At 54.7% G+C, this 25469-nt stretch overlaps 1 protein-coding gene across 1 annotated transcript; it reads left to right on the forward strand.

The window, feature by feature from the left end:
• Positions 1–3525: 3525 nt before the first annotated feature.
• On the forward strand, positions 3526–25469 carry Mmp15 (matrix metallopeptidase 15). Its single transcript, XM_028871424.2, has 10 exons — positions 3526–4263; positions 16078–16226; positions 17005–17130; positions 18542–18849; positions 19171–19332; positions 20123–20376; positions 20761–20899; positions 22388–22538; positions 22699–22814; positions 23730–25469. The coding sequence occupies exons 1-10, from the start codon at positions 4114–4116 to the stop codon at positions 24143–24145; spliced, it is 1971 nt and encodes a 656-aa protein (XP_028727257.1). The 5' UTR covers positions 3526–4113; the 3' UTR covers positions 24146–25469.

The raw sequence follows: 25469 nt of genomic DNA on the forward strand, positions 1-25469 counted from the left end.
TTACACCTGTGTGCACACCCATACACCCATGCATGCCTACCTCAGCGCACACATACACAAACATCCCCCCTACACACGAAAAAGGAAAGAAGGTGGGGTTTCCCTGTCTTCCAGGACTTCATGAAGTGAAACTGCATGCAATACGTGGAATCCAGGGTTTGGCATGTCCCAAGGAATCGCCAGCTCCACTCCTCCGACACAGAGATTAAGGCTCATCTAGGGCCTTCTTAACTATGCCTCCCTACAGTGGAGCCTGAGGAAGGCAAACTGGGCAGAGGTGATTGCTGTGGAAGAACAGTTACGTGACTTGCCCGGGGACATGAGAACTTGTTTAGGGCCTGACTCAACCCTGGCCTCAGCTCCCACGTGATGCAGCCTAGGCCATCCCTACACTTGCCTCCTGCTCAGGCCTATGGCTCTGGCTCCCACTCTGTGATTCCTGCCCTCACAACCCTGCCTGTCCCTAGCCTTAGAGAACACAATCATGCCTTGTTCCCCTGGTGTTAGTGCCATCGGAAGCCACAATGGAGAAGAAGCTAAGCATGTTTTCTAGCCTGCAGGCAACACAGTAACCCTAGCTTCACAAGTCACATTCCCGACACCTGCTCCTTGCCAGGTCCTGAATTGCACCCTTGGATTGACCAATCCAGGTCCGGCCCTCTGAGTGTAAAGGGAAAACAGGCAAGGTGTGCCGATTAGAATGCCCATCCCTAACCTTGTACTTGTCCAAACCACTGAGGGCTGCCCTCCTGGGAGATGATGTGGCTCTGCAGGACGTCTGTGTTGAGGGGAGTTAAAAGTGCAGCCACTTAGAGAAACAGGCCAAGATCAATAAGCAGCTCTTCAATAGAGAACGGAGGTGGTAAGGGAGGAAGGAAGCCCGAGCTGGGGCCGGGGGATGGGCATGTGAGCTGGCAGCCTTGGCTTGGCGGGCACCCAGACATGCAGCGTGCTTCCAGAGTGGAGTGAATGCCTTCAGCAAGCACTCCGCCGCCGCCGCCGCCGCCGCCGCCGCCGCCGCCGACAGTGCAGAGGCAACCCAGGTGCTTCCTTCCCAAAGAGAAGCATTCCAGAAACCAGAGAGGCAGCTGGAGATGGAAGGCCAGAGCAGGCTCGGTGGGCGGTGTGCAGGGAAGGGTTGCTCTTGATGAGGATTTTATCATGCTTGGGAGAGTACAGAATCAACACATCTGGCACTGGCATCCTCCGATGTGCCTCTGCAGCGCAGGGAAAGGCTCGTCTCCAGGTCTCACTGGCGGATTTCCACCTGGTACTGAGACCTTCTCCATTGCCTCTTTAGACCTCCACAGCTCTGTTTCCAGGAGAGAGGCGAAGTACTTGGTGCGTTTGTTTATACCTTCTCTTGGTACCCAGACTCCAAAAGACTGTCCTGTTACCGAACGGGTTCTGCTTTGCCAGCCTGGCACAGTAACGATCACTGAAGTGGTAAGTGGTCAAACATGAGGAGGAGAGAGCTTCAAGTCAGCCTTACCAACCATAGGCTTTAGTGATGTTCACGGGGTAAAGGAACAGGGTGGACTCAGGCGTGGAGAAAGTGATTGGAGGTAAGGAAAAGAGGCGTAACAGTTCTGCACTTTCAAGCCCTACCAGAGATGGTGTGTGTGTGTGTGTGTGTGTGTGTGTGTGTGTGTGTGTGTGTGTGGTGTATACACATGTATGTGTGGGTGCCTACTGAGGCCAGAAAAGGAGGCCAGGTTCCCTCAGAGCTGGAGTCACAGGCGGTTCTGCCCTACCTGATGTGAGTACTGGGAACTAAACTTGCATCCTCTGAAAGATAGGCAAATGTTCTTAACCACTGAGCCATCTCTCCTGCCCACTCCAGCTCTTTTGAGCTGCCTCCAAGCACTAAAAGGCCAGCAACCTGTTCTCCCATGACCTCTCATCAGAGGGGTCACTCACAGCAAAGCGAATGGGAGTGGACCACATAGCTGCATACTTTTGAAACTGGTAGGGAGAATCGGGCAATGACTAGCAAGTGGAGCTGCAGAGGTAACCAGGTTTTCCCTCAGCTTCAGCCTCACCTTTGATAGTGGACGCTGCCTGGGGAACCCTTCTAACTAGGTAACCAGAGTATCATCATCTCAGGCCTATTTCTAGCCCACAGCAACTTCACTGAGGAAGAGAACCCACTTATTCAACCGTTAGCTGGATCTGAACCCTCCTACAAGTAAGAAGGTAAACCTAAATAGACAAATGTTCCGAATTCCAGTAGACTGAGCAGGAATCCAGAGACCTGGCTTCGAATTCAGAGTTTTCTGTAGGACTCCTCACATAAGAAACCATTTCTTTGAGCCAGAAGTGCCCGCCAGAACACCAGCAATGGAAGAAAACACCAGACCTGACTGACCACAGTCTCTCAAACCTTGCCTACATACCCGAGATTTTATTTTTTTTATTTATGTTTACCCATCGAGATTTTACCTATTATTAGGTAACCTTATAAACTTCAGTTTTTAAAAAATGGTCGGGAATAAATTTGCAAACAATTGCAGTACACCTGACTTAAATGGGCTGCTGTGTGTCAGACACTGGACATTTCTCAAAACCAAATTTCAAATTAGAGGATTTGGAAGCCGGTTTCCCAGATGAGGGACCCCACAGGGAGGTTCATCAGTGGAAAGGGGAGAGACTCAGAAGGATCTAGTAATTTTCTCATACTCACGCAGCAGGGGAATGGGGATGCCGATTCCCTCGCCTTGTAAGCCTGAACTCTCGGTTGTGCCCTAACCCCTGACTTGGCGTCTTAGAAATTTAATAAAGAGCCTAAGACACTCCGGGGCTTGTTTTTAAAATTACATTTGTGCGTGCTCACACGTGTGCCACGTGTTCTATCTGTCCACCAAGTGGGTCCTGGGGCTCCAACTCCTGTTGCCACACTGGACAAACTTGATGGTGGCCAGAGCCTTTACCCACTAAGCCGTCTTCTCTGCCCCTCCAACTTCTTTGTTTCGGAGGGTTTTTTGTTTGTTTGTTTGTTTTTTTAAGATTTTTATTTATTTGTTTATGACTGCAGGCCAGAAGAGGGCATCAGATCTCATTACAGGTGGTTGTGAGCCACCATGTGGTTGCTGGGAATTGAACTCAGAACCTCTGGAAGAGCAATCAGTGCTCTTAACCTCTGAGCCATCTCTCCAGCCCTTGTTTCGGAGTTTTATCGTCATGTTTTAAAGTTTAAAAACAAGACTTCACGTCCTTACCCCAGTCCTTTTCTGGCCCCCCTCTATCTGAATGCCCTTGGCCCTGCTGCCTCAGAATAGAGTCAAGTTATGGGGGTCACCCCTGCTCCCCAGAAGCAGAGATGGGAGCAAAGCAGGCTAGGGAGTTTGGCTGCCATCAGGAAAGATGAGAAGGGTCACCCACGTGCCTGAGCAACACAGCCGGCACCTGCTACTACGAAACCTCTGGTTAGGAACCGCCCCAGCCTCCGCCTAGGTTTGCGCACAGGGAGCACACTGGCCCTTTAAGAGCGGCAGCTCCCGCCGCGCACTGGGAGTAGCTGCGGAGCCAAACTCGCGGGGGACGCGGGGCGCTGGCTAGCTGGCTGGCGGGCTCGTCGCGCTCTCTCTCTGGCCGGTTCCCTGCGTTCCTCCGGGGACTGCCTGGGGATCCAGGCCGGGTTGGGCGCGGCGGCGAGCGGAGTCACCGGCGGGAGGCGCGCGCTCTAGGCAGCGCGGGGGGCCACCGGGCATGGACAGAGAGAGCAGGGCGCGCAGGGGGCGCCGCGGGACCGGGCGGCCGGAGCGTTGAGCCAGACAAAGGCTCTGGAGTTGTGCTTGCGCTCGGGGCCGGGGCCAGGGCGCACCGCGCCAAGACCGCGAGTCTCTGCGGCGTGCTGCTCGGCCGGTCCCCCTCTCCTGCGGGCGGGTCCCCGCGTGCCCCGACTTGCCCTGCCCGCTTCTCCTCGGGTTTGGGAATTTGCAGAGGGGACCTGAGCGGCTCCCGCACGCACCGGGAGCCGGAGATCTGCCGCGCGCCCGCAGGGCCGGGAGCCAGGGAGCGTCGCAAGTTTCCCAGCCGCGTGCGAGGACCTGGCGCTGGCCAGCGAGCCAGCCCCGCGTGGAGCGCTCAGGACCCGGCTGGCGGACGACGAGCATGGGCAGCGACCGGAGCGCCTCTGGACGGCCGGGCTGCACTGGCAGCTGCCCCGGCGGCCGAGCTTGGCTGCTCCCGCTGCTACTGGTGCTTCTGGACTGCCTGGGCCGCGGTACAGCGTCTGAGGACGCCGAAGTGTATGCCGCTGAGGTAAGAACCCGGAGGGACGTGGTGCGAACCACGCCCGCAGCGGGAGCTTGCAGGTCGGGGAGACGCACCCCACCTCGGGGGTGAGGGCTGATCTGGACTGGAGAGCTTGGGCAGAAAGCGGGGCTGGCAGGCTGCCACTCCTGGGCCGGAGCTCTGCAGCGCGCCTCTTCCCAAAGCCCTGTGCGAACGGGGCTCGCAGCCGCTCGGCACACTGAAGCCGCCCGTGGCACTGACCCGCCCTAGCTTGAGTCCCTACAGCCGCTTCCGCAGCCCCCAGCCCTCGCCTCTCGTCTTTGCGCGAACCGATTCCTCGAGAGCCAGATCCGCGCCCTGTGGGCTTTGCGAGTTGGGCGGGGGGCTGTGGGTGGGAAGAGCTCAGGCGGAGCAGGAGCCCCGCAGCGCTCACACTTTGGCTGACACTCCTTTGGGTGACAGGGTGCGTTGCCTGGCGGGCCCGGATGGTTGGGGGATGGGTGAGAACCACCCAGACAAATGACCGCTTGCACAGATGCTTTGGCGACTTTCTTGCGATTCAAGCATTCCCACGCAAGGTGGGGTCTGAGGAACAGTCCTTATCTCCCGGAACACTTTTCCCACCAGTGCCGCTACGCTCAGGCCTGGGTGAAACAGGGTAGACTCCACGCCTCTTTTCTCTGGAAGCCGGACTGACGTCCATATGCTAGCAGCTCTCTGGATTGGTCCGGCGGCGAGTGGCCACGCGCGGTCTCCCTGCACAGAGTCCCAACCAGTACCTCCCGCCCCAGTGTATCCCTCCAGCGCTAGCTCGCTCACCCCAGGGTACCACTGAACTTTTAAAGACCATTCTTTCCAGCCTTGGGAGAAAGGGAGACTAGGTGTCGAGTCTGGAGAGAGGGCGAGCCAGGAACTGCAACCTTGTAGGCTTGGGGCCTTGGTGCCCTTGGGCTTCCTGGAGCGATGGCCTCAGACTGCTGTTTGTATTTGCAGACAGCTTAGTCTGCTTGCTATCCCAGCCCCAGAGGCTTCCCCACTTTTCGGGTCTGCCTGAGAGACTTTTCCAGTGGAAGTCTGATCCCCCACCCCCACCCCACCCCCATTTTAATAAAAACTTGCAGAGACCGGCTACACCTCACAGCTCCACATGCTTTGGCCTCTTCCTCCTCAGGGCAGAGAGTTTCAGGGAGTGAGTCTAGCCCCAGCCCAATTCACAAGGGCCAGGGACAGAGGCTTCCAGTGAGTGGGCTCCTGCTGGTAGGAATTGTGTTTGCTTGTATCCATGGTACTGCCACAGGAGCAGATGCCAAAGAATTTCAAGTCACAGATTTGCCCTGGAGTTTGTGGCCTGCACAGACCGAGCTGGAGTTTGGTGGTTGTGCATGGTGAATGGGCCTCCTGGATGGCCAGGATCCGGGGGCTGCTGGGACCTGGGCTGGGGGACTTCATGTCATTTCCTTTGGTGTGCTCTTCTCCCATTATCTCCTCCAACTGAGGAAGCCAAGTGTGCCCACAGCCCTCCACCTCCATGGAAAAGGGCCGTGGTGGCCCTGGCTAGGACTGACTCAAGACACAATTTTGGCTGTGCCTGGAAAGGACTCTGAAACGTTACATGTTGGAATCCATGGTGAACGGAAAGCTACAGATGGCCGTTAGCCCCTAGAGTTGGCTTTGGAGTGCAGGCTGCTCTGGGAGACCCCTCAGGACTGGCCCTAATTGGACTCAAAGAGTCCCCAAGCCTTGATGGCCAGTCCATCTGCTCAGGCTTGGTCTGCCTTACACAGTGTCCACGTACCCTTTCCTTTGAGAAAGGCTTTGGTTCTTACCTAAGGGAGTCCACAGCTCCAGATCTCTGGTCAGCTCGTGGCTATGAGTACATTGGTAACTGAGCCAAGGCCAACACCCACCTCATTTCACCCTCCCAGGTGGCAGCCACAGGAATTCACTGAACCAAGGAACCAGAAACTGGCATGTGCTAGGAGCGGCCCCACACCTGCAGCCAGCTCCCAGGAGCCTGCCTTCCTTGGAAAAGCTACTCCTGAGCTCCTCTTCCCTAGCTTTCCCATTTTGTCCCTGGACAGGCACTGTGTTCTAGAACCCCACCTGGATGAGATACCAGCTTTGTTACCCCCATCAGGATCCCATCCTGCTCTGTGGCTATCACACCCGGCAATCCGAGTACCTTCGCTTTTTACTAGAGAAACTCTCCTCCTTCTGTTCCTTCTCGAAGCTTAGTACTCTCAGCCTGTCTCTCGGAAGTGACTCAGGCTGCCAGAGTCCACAGGTGTGGTGCCAGCAACACCAAAACTGGACATTCCCACCTTCCCTGAAGAGTGCCACAGGTCTTCCTGCCCCCACGTGACCACTGAGGAAGATGAGCAAAAGGAGGCTGGACTCTAGAACTAGAGTTCTCTCTCTCTCCTTCCTCTCTCTCTCCTTCCTCTCTCTCTCCTTCCTCTCTCTCTCTCTCCTTCCTCCCTCCCTCCCTCTCTCTCTCTCTCTCTCTCTCTCTCTCTCTCTCTCTCTCTCTCTCTCATTTCTTGAGCCAGGGTTTCTCTGTGTAGACAAGGCTAGCCTTGAATTCAGAGAGCCACCTGCCTCTGCCTCCCTAGTCCGAAGGCCACCACCAGGCCTTAGAGTTCTCCTTTTGATCTTCAGATCTGACTGGAGTCCCTATGGCCATCTCCTCTTGTACGCCAGTGATGGCCCCTCTAGGTTCCCTCCCATATTAACTGTGTACAGAAACTGTAGAGTTCCCAGTGTCTTCCCTAAAGGGAAAGGGTAGGCTCTGGAGACAGGGGAGCACTGGAGTGATGAACGTGGATGTGGACCATCTCTCACACCAGTCCTTAGCATGTCACTGTGTTTAGGATGGCCTTGGGCTCGCCTATCAATGACCAGCTGGTGCGTCTTCATTGGAAAAGCATATGGACCTGGCCTGCCACTGTGACCCCTGGACACACACACACACACACACACACACACACACACACACACACACACTTTCCATTGCCACACCCCAGGGAGGAAGGAGACTTCTAAAAGACACCTCTGAATGTGGACAGGAAACCTCACGGAAACATGCCCATACCCTCTCCCCTAAAACTTTCTCCAAAAGCAATCCATACCACCCAGATCACTCGCGCCAGCTCAGAATGGCATGCCATGGACGTGGAAAGCCCGTCCTGCCACCCGTTTGGTTCCAGCTGTCTCTCTGTGGCTTTGTGGCTGGATCCAGATGGTCCTTGCCATTGTTAGTTAGTCTGAGGTTAGTTACCATGATGATTACTGTTCCCTGGACTCCCAATTCAAAGGTGGCATCCTCAGTGTCACCTCAAAACTTAGGTGGATACTGAGGCAGGAAAAGAGCCCCTTGGACAGTTTTACTTGGGTACAATGTTCTATGAGTCAGCAGAAACAAAGATGGGTTGGGGACACTCTGCTCAGACACTTCTTCATTGCCAAGAGCATCCTGGGAGATCCACAGATAAATGTGAGGCCCTGAGACCCTGAGGGTAGCTGAGCACCCCCAGGCCTCAGCACAATGGCACCTCCTGCTAGAAGATCCCCCTAGAGGACTTGAGAATTAGGGCTCCTGAGCACTGCTCCCCAAAAGGACATGTGTTCGGAGTACCTGGAGACTAGCAATTACAGGGTTAGGCCCTCTGAGGGAAGTGTCAGGTTGTGTAGCCCCAGGCAAGTGTGGTGGAGATGAGTCTGCCCTGGAGCAGAAGGGGTACCTCCCTCTGTATCCCCTCTGTCTCAAAGCAACAGAAGGAAATAAACAAAAAACCCAACTTGACCTCCTCTGCTGTCAGAGAGGTTGGGATGGACGGTGAGGAGCCTTTAGTCAGTCAGCTTTGGATGTACCATGTTCCATGTTCCGTAGCCACTGATGGCTGAGCCCACAACGCTATGCAGCCTGGAGAGCAGAGTCTGGATCAACTCTCTGAAGCTGACCCTTAGACTCGGGTACCACCATAGGGAGGTGAGGACCCCCGCTCCATGTCCAGCACTTAACAGCATCACAGCCCTTGGTAGAATTGACAGCTGAGAAGCAAGCTGTTGTGGCATTCGTTGTTGGCAAGTTGTTGAGCCTGTCTGTGCTTCAGTTTTCCTGCCTGTAAAATGGGAATAACCATAGTATCTACTTGTTGGAATTAAGGGGAAATTTATTCTGCTTATAGGCTATCGATATCCGTGAATGCTATCAATGCACAGCCTGCCCAGGAGGTTCAGGGTTGTTCCAGGACCTCCATCATACCAATTCTGTCCAGGAACATTCTAGAAGCATTTTCACATTTCATCTTCCTCTTAACTCTTTGCATATGGAGGAGAAAACTAGTCCCTCCAGGTGAGAGAAGACACCTCTACACAGCCAGGGACTGCAGAACCGAGGTTTGAACTCAGAGCCTCCTCTCTGGGAGCCTCAGATTGGGTTAAAGGTCAAATCCCAAGGTGGGAACCTTCTGAGTTTCCACCTCCTGCTAGCAGGAGCCTGCAGAGACTGACCCCGAGGGGAAGGTCTTTTCAGGGGTTCCGCCAAAGCTGCCCTGTTCCGCAGTACCCACTCCCACCCAGCCCCTGCCCTGGGCAGCCCTGTCTAGGAACCATCACTTGCAATGGAAGGTCCAGGTGATACTCCAGGCCTGGTCTCCAGCCAGCCTTGAAAACTCCTGGCAAACAAAGGCCCCTTCCGCCCCACCCCTCCCCGCCCACAGGCCAAAGGACCCGTTTGTTTTTCCTTCAGGTTAAGGCTTGTGGGGGCGGGTTGGGTAGCTGCCTCCTTCCTGCTTCCCTGGCTGGAAGTCCCCCAGAGTCATCATCACCTACAGCTTTAAGACCCAGAGTGGAGTGGGGCCCTGGTGGCACTGGCCTGCAATCTCAGATCCGTGGGAGGCCCAGGCAAGAGGATTCCAAGTTTAAGGGCTGCCTGGGCTATAAAGTGAATTCAAGGCCAGCCTTGGCAACATAAGGAGACCCCATTTCAAAATAAAAAGTTAAAAAAAAAAAAAGGCCTGGGATAGAGCTCAGAGGTAGAGCACTTGCCTAACATGTTCCACTCTGTAAATCCATCCCCTGTGCTGGAGGCAGGGAGAATCACGAGCCTGGAAAGATAAGAGAGAGGATGACGCCTCCGGGAGCAGATAAGGGTGCAGACCGCAGAGCACCCAGAGTTCAGTTCCCAACATCCACATCAGGCTGCTCACAACTGCCTCTAAGGCTGCTGGCCGCCAAGAGCACTCGAGCTGATGTTCACATGCACACGAACACATACAAATGTGTGTGTGTGTGTGTGTGTGTGTGTGTGTGTGTGTGTACTTCTTTAAAGACTCATGGTGGTCTGGGTTTGATGATACATGTTTATAATCCCAGGATGTGGGATGCTGAGGCAGAAGGATCTCAAAGTCATAGTGAGAAGTATGTTAGGCTTTCTTAATGCCCATGTCCTAAAACTGTTTAAACGGACCACGATAGCCCTGGGAATATGAAGCAACAAGAATTGGATAGTCTAGTCAGTCCCTTGTTTGTTTATGACAAGGTCTCTCTGAAAGAACCTCGAAGTCGGCACAAGACACCCCAAGACCAAGTTCTCAGCACAAAGATTTACTTGCCCCAGAGGGACAAAGGGCAGAGAATAGAGACAAAGACAGGAGACAGAGGGTGAGGGAGAAGGGGAGGGACCGGGGGAGGAGGGAGAGGATGTTTGCTCCAGAGGGACACAAGACTGCCTCTGGAGAGAGAGGAGACAGATGCAACTCGTAGGCAAAGGGCAGTTTATAAAGGTCAAGGAGGAAACCCGTGTTAGGATGAACTGATTAATTTTGATAGGGCATGTTAATTAGGGTAGTCAAAGAGGGGCTTTTGATTGCTGGACTTCAATACTTTGATAGCTGGACCTTGGTGGTCAGCTTCAGGAGGAGGGAGTGGACCTTGGGGCTAGCTTTAGGAAGGCAGTCTATGGTTTAGCAGGTGGAGGGAATGGGGAGAAGGGTAAAAGGCAAAACCTGCCGGGCGACTTGTTGGCTGTGACCATGACCAGGCATGATGGAGCCCTTCACTCTCTGTATAGCCCTGGAACTGACTCTGTAGACCAGGCTGGTCTTGAACTCTGCCTCCCAAGTGCCACATGCCCAGCTCGTTCTCTCTTCCTTTACTGGTCTGGTGTCTAGTCATTCAAGCTCTTAGCCCTGTTCTTCATAATCCCATTTTGCAGAGGCAGAAACTGAGGTTCAGAGTTGTTTTAGCCACAGTTTCTCACAGGCCTTTAATATGGACAAGCAACCAGGGCCTGGACAGAGATGTCACCACACGGCCAAGGCTAGTTTCTTTTCAGCCTTGAGGGACCTTTCTAAGGGTCCTTGCTGGCACAGATGGAATGAGCTGTCTAGGGCAGCTCCGAGTTCCCTGTCGGGCAGGGATGCTGGCTGGATGAGTCTGTGGCCCTGCCTCAGGGAGGTGGCTGAGCTTGGTGGCTTTGGAAACCACCCTCTACCATCCCACACTCCCAGTGAGCTAGTAGAGAACAAGCCTGTCCTTTGCAGTCTCCATCCCAGAACTAACTCTACTCGGTGCCTGTTCCTTCCGGTATGACAGACAGAGCAGCGACAGGCAGAGCCCTGGTTTGTTCCCAAGAATCCTCTGAGGCAGAGAATGGAAGAGGGAGAACCTCACAAGATCTGGGAAGGTCTGGGGGCTGATCGTCTTTGATGGTCCTGACAAGCTTCCCTTTGTACCTGGCTGGGCAAAACTGGCCTAGGGCTACTCAAATTACCGAGGGAGCTGAGCTGAGAGATAAAACAGAGCCCTTGAGATTGTCTTTATCACCAGGGCCTGATAAGGGCCCTGGGGGAGGGGCTGCTGTGCCATTGGCCAGTCCCCTGCTGTAAGCCCCAGGAGCAGGCTGTGGAGACAGCAATGGCTCTGGCCCCAGACCCCTCTCCACTAGCTGTCCTAGGCACAGCATTGACCTGGGATCTAGGGGCTCCTTCTCAGACAAGCCCTCCCGGCCGGCGGGCTTGTGTCCCTCCACATTGCTTCAGCAGGCCTGGGGGAGGGCAGCTGGCTCAGCGCCCAGACTCAGCTAGAGATGTCGGGTGTGAGGAGGGAGGATCAGGTGCCCTGGTCAGTGCTGTGCTGTGCTGATGAAGGAACCGAGAATGCTACAGAAACCTCCTGCAACCAGGCCTGTTCAGAGCAGCTAGCTCACCGCCTCTGAACCTTGCTCCAGCACAATGAGAATAGATAGGTATTTGTCTTTCAGGAGTGGTTGTGAGCACGATGTGGCCCACAGCAGTCTCTCCTGAGGATCAGGAATTCCCCTTGTGACTCGTCCCTTGTCTTCGTGCCTGGGGTCAAGTCACTCACCGGGAGCATCAATAAATACTTGTAGGGTGGAGGGCTGAAGCCCCAAGCAATGACTAGCACAGCTGTGACTCCAGGGCAGTGGTTCTCAGCCTCCCTAACGATCACGGACACCCGCCCAGGAACACCCCACATACACACTCTCTGCTCTAATGATGGGAGAGCCCTCCTACTCCGTCATTGGACAGTGGCCCTCATGGAAAGGGTAACAAGCCCCGGGTTAGGATCCTTCCTTTACTATGCCCAGTACTGACTACCGTGCGGGCGGGATGGAGCTTACTCCCAACACTAAAGGGCAGAAGCCCCCAAGCTGTGGCTGCTGCCACTTGGCAGGTTTGTGGACACTTGGTGTTCAGCCACCCTGAGCACGTGTTTGCCAGAGGCAGGCTGGCCATCGGCTTCACCTCATACTGGGAGGCTGCAGGTCTGTTCACCAGTCCCTGTCCCAGAGTGTCATCCGTCATCTTCACCCCAGCAGTGGCTGCGAGGCACAGCTGATAGAGATGGGAACTCTGCTTCCTGGGGACTTAAAGGCATTTGACTATGTGAAGGAGGGCCACCAGGTTCCCTTGGGACCTGCCTGGCAGCCCCCGAGCTGGCTCTGGGATGAAGCAGCTCTTCTGCCAGGCCTCTGCAGATCCCTGGAGCTCTTTGCTGCAGACAGGCCAGCTCCCCTCTCCTCCTGAGCTTCTGTCCCCAGTCCGTCCCTCTTAGAGCTCTGCAGACAGGCTAATCAGCTCCTCTGCCACTCTGATTGCTTGCACTGGAGATATTTTTACCTTATGCAAATAGGTAATACGAAGGTGCCCTCATCTGTTAGCAGCCACCCCGCCACACACTCACGCAAGCATGCACGCACGCATCAGCTCCGTGCCTTTTGCCATTAGTCTGGTGGCTTGCCCATTGGATCTTTCCATGCAGCTTCAGGAAAACTGTCCAGAGAACCTGTGGTAGGAGCTTTGCAGGGAGGTTTCAGTGCCCGGGAAGAACCGACACATTGTTGCAGCATTACTACCCTGTGGGTGGGAATCCCGGAGAGAGTTAGTGGGGAAACCACCGGTGTGCTCCCTCCTCCCCTAGCTGCCCCGGGACCCTGGGCCTGCTCCAGCCAGGCCAGTCTCACCAGAAGCCTGGACTCTTCCTTCCGCCCTGTTGGCAGGAGCAAGGTTGCCAGCCAGAGCCCTGGTCTTCATCACAGCACTTACAGGGTGCCCTGCTACTTCATCCTTGCAGAACCTCACAGATGAAGCCGGCTCCAATCCAGTCCCTTTTATGGAGCATAGGCGTGGCCCCACTCTATCTGTACAGAGCTGACACTCGTGTCTCGGCTCCAGGCTGCTGCTTGCTGCTCTGTCTGCCACCCTCCAAGGCCCTGGGGCCTCCGAGTGGAACTGCAAGCCAGCCGGTCTGGGACTTGGCTCAGCTGCTCTCTGCCCATCAAACTTGGGCCGGGTGAGCCAATATGTGGGTGTCAGCCCAAAGCATCTACTGTGTCCAGCTACTGTCTTGCCTTGGGGTCCCTCAGCATATGGCTTCCCCTTTCTAGAACAACGTAGAAAGTGGGGCTTCCAGGTGGCCAAGTACATGTGGGAAGGACAAGGAAGACATCTGCCTCCTTGATTCTACCTGGGTACCATCCCCTCACCGCCTTGAGGGCATGAGGCAGGCTGGTATTTCTTAGCATTTCTCAGAATCATTCACCGGAGTTGCTGCTTCGGGTTTCTGGTGCATTCACGGACTTGAGAGCCGTGAAGCCCTCTCCTCCAAGTACACCGTCTCCTGGAGCCTATAAGCTCTAGATGGCCATGTCTCCCACAACCCCCAGCCGGCATGCTGTCTGGCACAGTCGGAGAGTACAGGGACATCTGGAAGTGTGGGTGATGGGTGAGTGACAGGTGGATAGATGGTCAGGTGGATGGGATTCGCCTTGGTGAGTTCTAGACGGGAACCAAACACTCTGATTGTGTACTAAGTACTTTTTCTGGGTCTGTGCCCCTCAAGTCTTACCCTGGTTTTATGTCACCTTGACACAGCTACAGTTATCTGAAAGGACGGACCCTCGATTGAGAAAACACCTCCATAAGATGTGGCTGTAGGGCATTTTTTTAATCATGATTGTTGGGGAGGGGCCAACCCATTGTGGGTGGTACCATCCTTTCTATAAGAAAGCAGGCTGAGCAAGCCAGTAAGCAGCACCCCTCCCTGGCCTCTGCATCAGCTCCTGACCCCAGGTTCCTGCCCTGCTTGAGTTCCTGTCCTGACTCCCTTCAGTAGTGAACAGTGGAGCGGAAGTGAAGCCAGATAAACCCTTTCCTCGCCAAGGCTCTTTGGTCATGGTGGTTCATCACAGCAAGAGTGACGAAGACACCCTGTAAGGGGACATTGGTCTTCTTTCTGCAGATGAGGAGACAGATTCAACCCGGACAATGGGAGCCGGAGATGTAGATCTGTCAGTCAAGTGGTTGCCTAGCATGCATGAATCCTTGAATCTGTGCCCCAGCACTGCATGGAACCAGGCATCGTAGTGCACACTTGTGATCTTGGGAAGTGGAGGCAGGAAGATAAGGGGTTCCGGGCTATCCTTGGCTACATAGCAAGTAGAAGGGTAGCCTGACTAGAGACCCTTTTCCAAATTAAAATAAACAAATAATTCGTGGCAGAGCAGGGAAAAGGTTGGTGACTGGGAAAATCTTAGGCTCTAGGCTAACCCTACTGCTGTTATATTAAACAGTCATGCTGTTGGGCCGCCTTCTAAATATTTATATTTAAACCCATAGATCTGTGTTGGTCTTAACTTAGGTCAGAGAAGTCTCTTTGCACAGTGGGCAGTGGTCAATGCAGAGGCTCGTAACTGGTCAAAGTGCCAAGTGTAAGTAACTGTGAGGATTCAGCTGTGGGTGAGTCATCTGTGTTAACAGATCAGGGATCAGCGGACGAGTGTGCAGGAAGAATTAAGAGCTGGTGGGTGGGGAAGAGTTGTGAAATGCCCACTTTCAGACATGATGTGTCTGTTGAAGATCAAGCATAAGATCAAGCCAGTCAAAATTCCAACATGAGTGGGGATGTGTTCAAAATGCATTGGATAAATGTAAGAATATTTCAAAGAATAAATAAAAACAAATCATTTTTTAGCCAGGCTGTGGTGGCACACGCCTTTATTCCAAGCAGTTGGGAGGTAGAGGCATGCGGATCTCTGTGAGTTCAAGGCCAGCCTGGTCTACAGAGTGAGTTCCAGGACAACCAAAACTGCAACATGGAGAAACCCTGTCTCGAAAAATAAAAATAAATCAATCATTTTTTAAATGGTGCTGGAGAGAGGGCTCAGCAGGTAAGAGCATGCACTGCTCTTGCAGAGGACCCAAGCTCAGTTTCCAGCACCATGTCAGGTGGTTCACAGTTACCTATAACTCCAGCTCCAGGGGGTCCAACACCCTCTCTGGACTCCATGGGCACCTGCATGCACACACATAACTAAAAATGCTTTAATTAAAAAGAGGGGCTGGAGAGACGGCTCAGCAGTTAAAAGCATTTGCTGCTCTTGCAGAGGACCAGAATTCGGTCCTCAGAACCTGCATCCACTGGCTTAAGCTGCCTGTGATTCTAGTTCCTAGGGATCCAGTGGCCTCTTCTGGCATATTCAGGCACCTGTGCACACATATGCACACACAGACACAGACACAGAGAAGGAGAGCGGGAGAGAGAAAGAAGAATAAAATCTTAACAGAGAGAGAGATTCTGAATACTTGAGTGTAGTTGGCATTTTCTTTGGGCCACTAACCAGCTCTCAAATAAAGACACAGAGACTTATTATTAATTATGAATGCTCGGCCATACCTTAGGCTTGTCCCACTAGCTCTTGTAACTTAAATTAACTTGTTACTACTCATCTATGTTTTGCCTTGGGGCTCTTTACCTCTCTTTCATTCTGTATGTCCTACTTTCCTGTTCCTCCGTGTCTGGCTAGCTGGCAGGCCCCTGGTGCGTCTCTTTTTCTTTTTTCTTTCCCTGAGCCCAAATTCCTCCTCCTACTTACTCCCCCTGCCTGGAAGTCCCGCCTGTACCTCCTCCCTCACTATTGGCTGTTCAGCTTTTTATTAAACCAATCAGGTGCCTTAGGCAGGCAAGGTAAACAGCAACACGTTTTTTACCTAATCAAACAAATGCAACACATCTTTGCATAGTTAAACAAATAGTCTGCAACACTTGAGGGTCCCCAGCAGCCTGCCTGGAGCAGAAGGGACCCACCCGGGAGGGGCCAGGGAAGAATGTGCCAGGCAGCGGGCACAGTACCTTAGGCAGCAAGAAGAGCAAGTGTGATGACCCCAAGGCTGGTGGGTTACAGGAGTGAGGCCTGAGAGCTGGGACTTGGTGGTCAGGGGTTTATAGGCCCTGGAAGAACTGAATTTTCCTTTGCATTGGGAGGTCTTGGAGGGTTCTGAGCAGTGACTGAGGAGACTTTGTCTGGCTTCTTTGCAGAACTGGCTGCGGCTCTATGGCTACCTACCCCAGCCTAGCCGCCACATGTCCACCATGCGCTCTGCCCAGATCCTGGCTTCCGCCCTCGCGGAGATGCAGAATTTCTATGGGATCCCAGTCACGGGCGTGCTTGATGAAGAGACAAAGGCGTGAGTCCCTCCATGTGACCCCTCCCAGACCCCACAGGCCTCCTGCCCTCCAGCCTGCCCTGAGAGTCTTTGGTATATGGAGTTTCCACAGGAGCATAGCCTGGATGAGGAGCGGCAAATGGTTTTCAGGGGTCTTCTTGCTAATGTTTACTGTTTAGAATGGCTGCCTGAAGCCTGATGTTAAAGATAAGACAGGAGCTGGAGCGTTAAGGTTAATACTGACTGTTCAAGCCGATGACCCAGGTTCGGCTCCTAGCACCCACATCAGACAGGGGATCTGAGAGGGCCTCAACAAGCACCTGGATACACACAGTGCACATAAATTCACACATACACATACATAAAAAAAGAGATGAAGTAGATGCAAGCTAGCTTTGGCAGGAAGAGCATAATGTTTGATTAGTGATGTCTGTTACAGGCATGGGAATGGGAATTCTTGGATAGTACAACCAAGTAAGGCCTTGCTCTATTAGAGGTGATAGGACCTATAGATACATTGGGAAGCACAGAGTTTGACATTCCTAGGACAGAGGGCCTCAAGAGCACCCATCCCATGCTTGGGTTACACTCGGAGAGGAGGCACACCTTTTGAGTCACTGCTGATCGCTCAGTCTTCTGAAAACGCAATCTCTTTACCCACTATTCTGGAAGCCAAACAGAGTCTCCCACCCCCAGCAAAACCCCGTGAGGGAAAACTGGGAAGCAAGAGGGAGTTGGAAGGAGGTGGGCTGCCTGGAAGAGATGACCCATAGCTGACCCCTCTGTATCTTTGGTCCAGGTGGATGAAGCGGCCCCGCTGTGGGGTGCCTGATCAGTTTGGGGTACGTGTGAAAGCCAACTTGCGTCGGAGGAAGCGTTACACCCTGACAGGAAAGACGTGGAACAGTCACCACCTAACCTTCAGGTACGGGTCCAGCTGGGGAGGGAGCTGCCCTGCCCCTCTCAGCGGGGGGGACTCCGAATTCCTCTCCGAGAAGGGGTCTGGCTAGCTGTGCTGATGGTCTCAGCTCACCGTGTAGGAAGGCTCCCTCCGGGGAAGGCCAGGTCTCTTTCAAGCATCCCCTGCTGGGTCCTTTCCTGGCCCCTGCTAGCTGCAGGCTGGACTGGCCTGATGTGGCCAGATGGACTCTTGAATCAGTTTGGTCAGTAGATGAGGTAGTCAAGTGTGCTGTTTTCACTCAGGCCTGAGATCCTGGAGTGAATTTGGTCCACCCAGTCAAATCCCCCTTTGCGGTTGATGGGTGTCTTTCTGCACCAGCAGCTCAGTCTAATCCACAGGGAGGGTGTGGGCTTTGTACTTCTCATGTGCAGGCTCTGGGCCAGTGGTTCTCAAGATGTGGGTCACGACTGCTTTGGGGATTGAATGACCCTTTCACGGGAGTTGCATATCAGATATCCTGCATATCAGATATTTACATTATGATTCATAACCGTAGCAAGATACAGGTCATGAAGTAGCAGTGAAATAATAAAGTTCCGGAGGAACTGTATTCAAGGGTCACAGCATTAGCAAGGTTGAGAACCACTACCCACAGCTGTGTGCCCTTCATGCAGTATTTACTTAATCTTCTCAAGGACCCCACAAAGAAAGTATCACTCCCTCCCCTCTTGCTGCCTTTCAAATGAAGAAACTGAAACTGTCTAGTCAAATGTCCAAGGTCACACAGCTAAAGTTAGGGTCTACCTGGTGCTGGGGTCAACATTCAGAGTGGCCTGTTTCCCAGACCTCATGGCCCCCACCCCATGGCCACAAAGCACCTGTACTTTCATTTACTTACTATATTTACTCTCTTTTGGTTTGGGATTTGGAGTTTGGGGGGTTTATTTATTAAGACAAGGTCAAGCTCTCATGTTATTCCCAGGATACCCTTAATCTTGCTGTGTAGCTGAAGCTAACCTTGAACTCCTAATCCCCCTATCTCCCCTCCCCAAGTGGTGGATTGCAGGCTTGCCCTACCATGCCCAGGCCCTTACTTTTTCTTTCTTTCTTTTTGTTTTTTTGAGACAGGGTCTCACTGTGCAGTCCTGGCTATCCTGGAACTCGCTCTGTAGACCAGGATGGCTTTGAACTCAGGGATCCACTTGCCCCTGTCTCCCATGTGCTGTGATTAAAGCCACAGCCTTACTGTCTTTCTTCAGTCTTTGCTTGTCTTCTGCCATGAAGACGTAGAGTCATAGTTTAATGAATTACTGGGTGTGACGTGTTCTAATTTGTACCAGTGGGTAGTGTGGCAGCGTTGTGTGCTCTCAGGAAGATGCAGCAACAGGCAGTATCCCACAAGCCTGCCCCTTCTCATCCCCCTGCCTCCCTGCAGCATCCAGAACTACACAGAGAAGCTGGGCTGGCACAACTCAATGGAAGCCGTGCGCAGGGCCTTCCACGTGTGGGAGCGGGTCACGCCCCTGGTCTTCCAGGAAGTGTCCTATGATGACATTCGGCTGCGAAGGCGGGAGGAAGCTGACATCATGGTGCTCTTCGCCTCTGGCTTCCATGGCGACAGCTCACCATTTGATGGCATGGGTGGCTTTCTGGCTCACGCTTATTTCCCCGGCCCTGGTCTGGGTGGGGACACCCATTTCGACGCAGATGAGCCCTGGACCTTCTCCAGCACTGACCTGCATGGTGAGGACAGCTGGCCAGGCTTGGGAACAGGCCAGGCAGTGCCCAAGCTAGGCCACCCATCCAGCTCAGTAACTTCAGGCTCCAGAGGGAAGGATGTCCCCTATCCATATCTCTGGAGCCCTGTACTTAGTCTCAAGCTGTTGTCCCATCCAAGGGAGGGCTGGAAGAGAAGGATATGCTGGGCCCATTTCTCAGGTGGGGAAGTTAGAGGCCAGAAGCCAGAGCAGCTCAGCCCCATCCGAAAGAGAAGCAAGAGTGGGGTCCATGGCATCCCAGAGGGCCTAGGATGAACCAGAGGGACCGTACATGCCCCCACTACAGGAATCAGCCTCTTCCTGGTGGCAGTGCATGAGCTGGGCCATGCGCTCGGCCTGGAGCATTCCAGCAACCCTAGTGCCATCATGGCGCCATTCTACCAGTGGATGGACACTGACAACTTCCAGCTGCCTGAGGACGACCTGCGGGGCATCCAGCAGCTGTATGGTGAGTAGGCTGTGACCAGTTGGCCTAGACTCTGTCCCCATTCTATGGAAGAAAACTGAGGCCCAGTCACTTAGCCAGAGCCCACACTGTGGCCCCAGACTGGAGCTGCAAGGGGATGCAGGTGATCCACCCCATTTCTCTCCTATCCTTGACAGTATTCCTACTAGACTAAGGGTGTCCCAGGGTCCCCAGGACCCACAGTCTTGAGTCTGTCCCCAGCACTCTCTAGACTTCCAGGGGATTTGAGACAGCTGTCTACCCAGCCCAGACTCCACCCAACAAATCTACAGCGGCCAGGTCTCCCCAAAGCCAGCTCTTCCGGTCAGGGCCTGTGCTTCTGTGTCCACACCGGACCCTCCTCTGGTGGCACCTCACAGATACTCCTTCCTCTGCCCCCCAGCAGCTCAGTAACGAGCTGGTGCCTCAGGTAGAGTTCAAGTTGCTGCAGCCTGGGCCAGAGCCATGCTCCTGACTCTGCTGCAGGTGCCTTCCTTCCTAGGGCCCCATTGAGTAGGCCAGCATGGTAAGGGGAATGTCCTCAGGGAAAGCAGAGGCAGGTTGCCTTCCACCCAGCAGTGAGGTTAAGAAAAGGATCATGTGGAGGAGGCTTACCCCTGCTTCTGCCATGGGATGGTGATGGGGTAGCCCAGGAAAGGGTCTGCTGTGGGGTAGACAAGGCCTTGTACCTGGAGGGGGTGTGCTCAGGCCTTCAGCATTGTATGTAAGGGGAACCTGGCATCCAGGCTAGGTTCTGGGTCTGCTCTCACTCCTTCATCTCACCTCTCTATAGGCTCCCCAGATGGTAAGCCACAGCCTACCCAGCCTCTCCCCACTGTGAGGCCCCGACGGCCAGGACGGCCGGACCACCAGCCCCCCCGGCCTCCCCAGCCACCACATCCAGGTGGGAAGCCAGAGAGGCCCCCCAAGCCAGGGCCCCCACCCCAGCCCCGGGCCACAGAGAGGCCTGACCAGTATGGCCCCAACATCTGTGACGGCAACTTCGACACAGTGGCTGTGCTGCGTGGAGAGATGTTTGTGTTCAAGGTCTGGCCCCATCCTCCCGGCGCCTCCTCCAGCCAACCCAGAGCCTGCTCCCGCCCCACCCTCACGTGACCTCTCTAAGCCCACCAGCTCTTCCCTTGCTAACATCTCCTGGGTACCGACCAAACCCTAGACCGGGAAGAAACCAACCCAAGAAAACAAGGGACGTGTCAGAGGGTCGCACGGCAATCAGGTGCCTGCTCCCCAGCCCGAGCTCCCTCCTTGGAGCTGCTCTGGCCTTCCAGGTACTGCCTGGCTCCTCAGGACCGGATGGCCTCTCTGGTAGATCATCCCTGACCCGGGGAGAACAGTGTAGGCGCAGCTCCCACCCTCAGCCAATGCAGCATCTTGCACGTGCTGCCCATCAATACCCACCCCCTTCCACAGGGCCGTTGGTTCTGGCGAGTCCGGCACAACCGGGTTCTGGACAATTACCCTATGCCAATTGGCCACTTCTGGCGTGGTCTGCCGGGGAACATCAGTGCTGCCTATGAGCGCCAGGATGGACATTTTGTCTTTTTCAAAGGTAAGCCAGGACGGTGGTGAGAGGCCTGGGCAGCCTTCCTGCCATATTGCTAGCTAGAAGAGAATCCTGCATCTCCAGTCCCCACTGTGGGCTTGCTCAACACCCGGGGGTAGCAAGGTGTGGGTGGAGAGGTAGACAGAGGCTGCGGGCAGAGGCAGGCCCTGAAGGCCAGGACTGCTGAATTAAGGATGTATCTCTGCCATCTTCTGTAGCCTAGGAGCCTCACCTCACCGTCCCCAGCCCTGCTTCTGGTTCTCCTGAGAACGAGTTCTTGTAAAAACAGGCTGTCCTCTTGAAGAACAGATCCCCTTGGGTCCGGAGAGATAGCTCAGAGGTTAAGAGCATTGGCTGTTCTTCCAGAGGTCCTGAGTTCAATTCCCAGCAATGTCGTGATGGCTCACAACCATTTAAAATGAGATCTGATGCCTTGTTCTGGTGTGCAGGCAGGCATGCAGATAGAACACTGTACACATAATAAATAAATCTTATAAAAAAAAAAAAAAGATCAGATCCCCATGGGACTGGAGAGACGGATCAGAGGTTAAGAACATTGGCTGCTCTTCCAGAGGACCTGGGTTCAATTCCCAGCACCCATATGGCAGGTCATAACTGTCTAAAACTCCAATTCCAGGAAATCCAGCACCCTCACACATGTAGGCAAAACACCAACGCACATAAAATAAATATAAATAAATTATTGCCAGGTGGTGGTGGTGCACGCCTTTAATCCCAGCACTTGGGAGTCAGAGGCAGGAGGATATCTGTGAGTTTGAGGCCAGCCTGGTCTGCAGAGCAAGTTCCAGGACAGCTAGGACTGTTACACAGAGAAACCCTGTCTCAAAAAACCAAAAAGAGAGAGAGAGAAAAGGAAGAGAAAGGAAGGAAGGAAGAGAAAAGGGAGGGAGGGAGGGAGGAAAAGGAAGAAAGAGAGGAAGGAAGGAAGGAAGGAAGGAAGGAAGGAAGGAAGGAAGGAAGGAAGGAAAGAAAAGAACAGAACAGAACAGGTTCCCAAACCCACGTGGCCAGGATCTCTGCAGTCTGCAGAGAAAAGGCATTGGGTAGGGGGCAGTACCCCTTGACAGATCAGCTGTATCTCTGGCCCCAGCAGGAGCCCTCTGAATACAGGACTGGACTCATGCTGAGGTGGGGAGGTCCAGACCTGTCACCATAAGGGCCACTTGAGCATCTCAGGGACATAGCTCCCAGGCCTAGAGGAGGTGTCCTGTGGGATGCAGGGCCGTGTACGGCGTGTGGACAGGCTGGGTGGGAGCAGCCGACTTGTACACAGAGAAATGAGTGTCTCGCGGGTTTCCATGAGCATAGATGCATGTGTGAGTACCAGGCTGAGTACTTGTGGTTCTGTGCATACATGTGTCAGGATGGGCAGTGATGGTGTGAACGGATTGTGGACCCAGAAAAGCATTTCCTCTGCCGTCTCTATCCCCCAACCCAGGCCCATCCTCACACAACCTACTGCTCCCCATGCAGGTAACCGCTACTGGCTTTTCCGAGAAGCCAATCTGGAGCCTGGCTACCCACAGCCCCTGAGCAGCTACGGTACAGACATCCCCTATGACCGCATTGACACAGCCATCTGGTGGGAACCCACAGGTCACACCTTCTTCTTTCAAGCAGACAGGTGAGCATTCTGTTATGCCCCTCCCCCTAAAGGAGGATGCTCTAGCCAGCCCTCCCCCCCCCCTCAGCATCCTCAGATCTGCCCAAAGAGAGCCAATGGGGAGAAAGGACCGAGGCCCAAGCAGGACTCCAGGTTCATAGCTTGATTGTTCTGGTCACAGGTATTGGCGCTTCAATGAGGAGACACAACATGGAGACCCTGGCTACCCCAAGCCCATCAGCGTCTGGCAAGGGATCCCCACCTCTCCCAAAGGGGCCTTCCTCAGCAACGATGCAGGTACCAGGCCAGCCCCTCCCAGAGGGCCCTGCACTTGCCCAAGGCTCCATGTCCTTGTGGAGGCATTGAAGGAGGACCCAGCTGTGCCCCGCTGAAGCCTGGGGTCTTCTCCAGCATGACACCCTGCCTTCCCTGCATCGTTACTGTCCTCTGTGGATGGACCTCCAGCCCCACAGCTGGAGAGGCCACCCATGCCTGTCTGTGTCCGGAGCTGGAGCTCAGGAACTCAGAGCCTCAGGGCGGTGGGCCTGGTTCGGTGTTGGAGCAGGGTCCTCTCCGGGTAGTGCTCACAGACCTGCAAGAGAAGCCTAGTATCTGTCACTGTAAAGAGTGACAGCAGTTGTGACCCTGTAAGTTCTCCAGCAGGGTCCCTGTCTGTCTGGTTCTTTATCTGGGATGCTCATGTTCAGGGCCGACTTGCAGGCTTTGCCAAGGCTCGGCCTGATCACGTGACTCTGTGTGCGGGCATGTCGCTGCAGGCGCCCTGAGCTCACTGCACTCAGTAACCACCCTTGCTTCAGACCTGGCCCTTCCTGCTGTCAGTGGGATAGATACAAGGTGCCCAAGGCCAGGAGCTAGTCTAGGCAGCACTGGGTTTCATCCCAGGTCCATGAAGGCCCAAGGCCACACACAGTCACGCTTGCCCCTATGGTTGGGAATAAAGCCAATCCTGGGGTGTACGGTGGGGTTCCTTCATACCCGTATCCTTCATACCCGTATCCTGGCAGGCTGTGGGTCCCCCAAGCCTCAGCAGGGTAGCAGATTTGAGAAGACTCAGACAAGCAAGCGAGGAAGAGTATTCTTTTGCTTGTTTTCCGGTTTGGCTTTGGTGCTGGGAGACCGTTTAAGTGCTCTCCCCCCCAAGTTCCATGCCTTCCCCAGCCTGAAGCCATCCTGGCCTGTCTGTTCCTATAGCCTACACCTACTTCTACAAGGGCACCAAATACTGGAAATTCAACAATGAGCGCCTGCGCATGGAGCCCGGCCACCCCAAATCCATCCTGCGGGACTTCATGGGCTGCCAGGAGCACGTGGAGCCCCGGCCACGATGGCCCGATGTGGCTCGTCCACCCTTCAACCCCAACGGGGGTGCGGAGCCCGAGGCGGACGGGGACAGCCAGGAAGAGGAGGCAGCTGACAAGGACGAGGGCAGCCGCGTGGTGGTGCAGATGGAGGAGGTGGTCCGGACCGTGAACGTGGTGATGGTGCTGGTCCCCTTGCTGCTGCTGCTGTGCATCCTGGGCCTGGCCTTTGCCCTGGTGCAGATGCAGCGCAAGGGCGCGCCCCGCATGCTGCTCTACTGCAAGCGCTCGCTGCAGGAGTGGGTGTGATCAGGCGCACCGCCCCCAGCACCCGGTGCTCAGGTCCGCAGGGGCAGGCGTGGGGCTCCCAGATGCTTCCTCAGCCTGGTGGGATCCCCTCCTGGCCACACACATTCCCCTGTCAGTCCTGCCCCCGCCTCCTTTATTTATGCCCAGGTGTCTTTTTTTTTCCTTCGGCACCTTGTCTTAGCATTTGTTTCTGCTTTCCTGACTGGGGTCAGGCGATGCTTGGAGATCTCTGAGTGTGCCGCTCCAGACAGGGACTAAGGGACAGAGGCTCACCTCTGGAAGGTGGCAGAGGAAGGTTGGGAAGTGGCTTCAGCTCTGGCTCTCCTCAGCCTGAACCTCTCCTCCCGTGACAAGAGCTGTGTTTGCCTTGAAGGAGCCCAGCAGGGGCTCCACCCTCCTGAATTTGCCTTAGGAAGAGCCTATGGCCCGGGAGCCATCCTGATTACCTTGCGGCTTGGCTCCTTCTTAGGCTGCTTCTGAGAGCCCAGAAGCCTGAAAGCCCTCCCCGATCCTGGTCATCAGAAGCTCCCACACCCCCCTGGGCCTGCAGCTCTTTTCCCCTGGGAAGGGGCCCTGGACCTGTCTCACCAAGGACCAAAGGGAGCCTGTCAGCTCCCCTCCCGATGCTAGTGACTAGCCTCATCTTCCCTAGGCTGGCCCACTCTCTTTCATCACCCCCCAGGTCTCGGGATGCTGGGCACTCCCTCACCCTCGGGCTTCTGCTGTCCTTGTCCCAACCGTTGGAGAGATGAGGCTGGCAAGCACACAGACGAGGGTACCAGAGGTCCCCAGACAGTGCCTGATGTATGGATGCCCAGGATGTCATAGACCAGGCTTGTGGGCCTCCTCCCCTCCAGCTCTCTCTCCGCACATGACACTACTAGGCACAGGCCAGCAGCTCCCCACACACAGAGGCTGCAGAACCCCCAAAGGGATCCACCATGGCCTGGGAAGTCTGTCCTGAGGGTGAAAGGTGGCCTCCCCTCCTCTTTTCTTTCCGGAGTCAGCGGGAGGCCTCTGTGGGAAATGGTACTGTAAGGCTGACTCTGGTCTCTTCTGCCTCCCTAAGGCCTTGAACAGTGAAGGGCCGCCGCCACCACCCAGGATCCTCTGGGCCACCACCTCTCTCTGAGTAGTGGATTCTCATAGCCTGGCACTGGATGGGGTGGGCTGGGGGTCCAGCAGCCCTCTCTGGACATCACCTCTGCAGGACTTGAGAGCCAGCCAGGGGTGGGGACGGCCTCCACCCCCATTGTTTAGTTCTGTAAATAATCTGCACTGATTAAATGTACAGCCAGTGAGTGTGGCTGCCTTTGTAAACCTA

This window comes from Peromyscus leucopus, chromosome 5, assembly GCF_004664715.2.
Source record: "Peromyscus leucopus breed LL Stock chromosome 5, UCI_PerLeu_2.1, whole genome shotgun sequence".
Classification (NCBI taxonomy): domain Eukaryota; kingdom Metazoa; phylum Chordata; class Mammalia; order Rodentia; family Cricetidae; genus Peromyscus; species Peromyscus leucopus.

What these genes read in the sequence shown, in the direction of transcription:
- Mmp15 (XM_028871424.2), top strand. Translation starts at nt 4,114, where the DNA reads ATGGGCAGCGACCGGAGCGCCTCTGGACGGCCGGGCTGCACTGGCAGC. An exon ending in AGTCACCACCTAACCTTCAG is followed by an intron (nt 17,131 to 18,541) that starts GTACGGGTCCAG and finishes GCCTCCCTGCAG; the next exon opens with CATCCAGAACTACACAGAGA. An exon ending in TTCTTCTTTCAAGCAGACAG is followed by an intron (nt 22,539 to 22,698) that starts GTGAGCATTCTG and finishes TTCTGGTCACAG; the next exon opens with GTATTGGCGCTTCAATGAGG.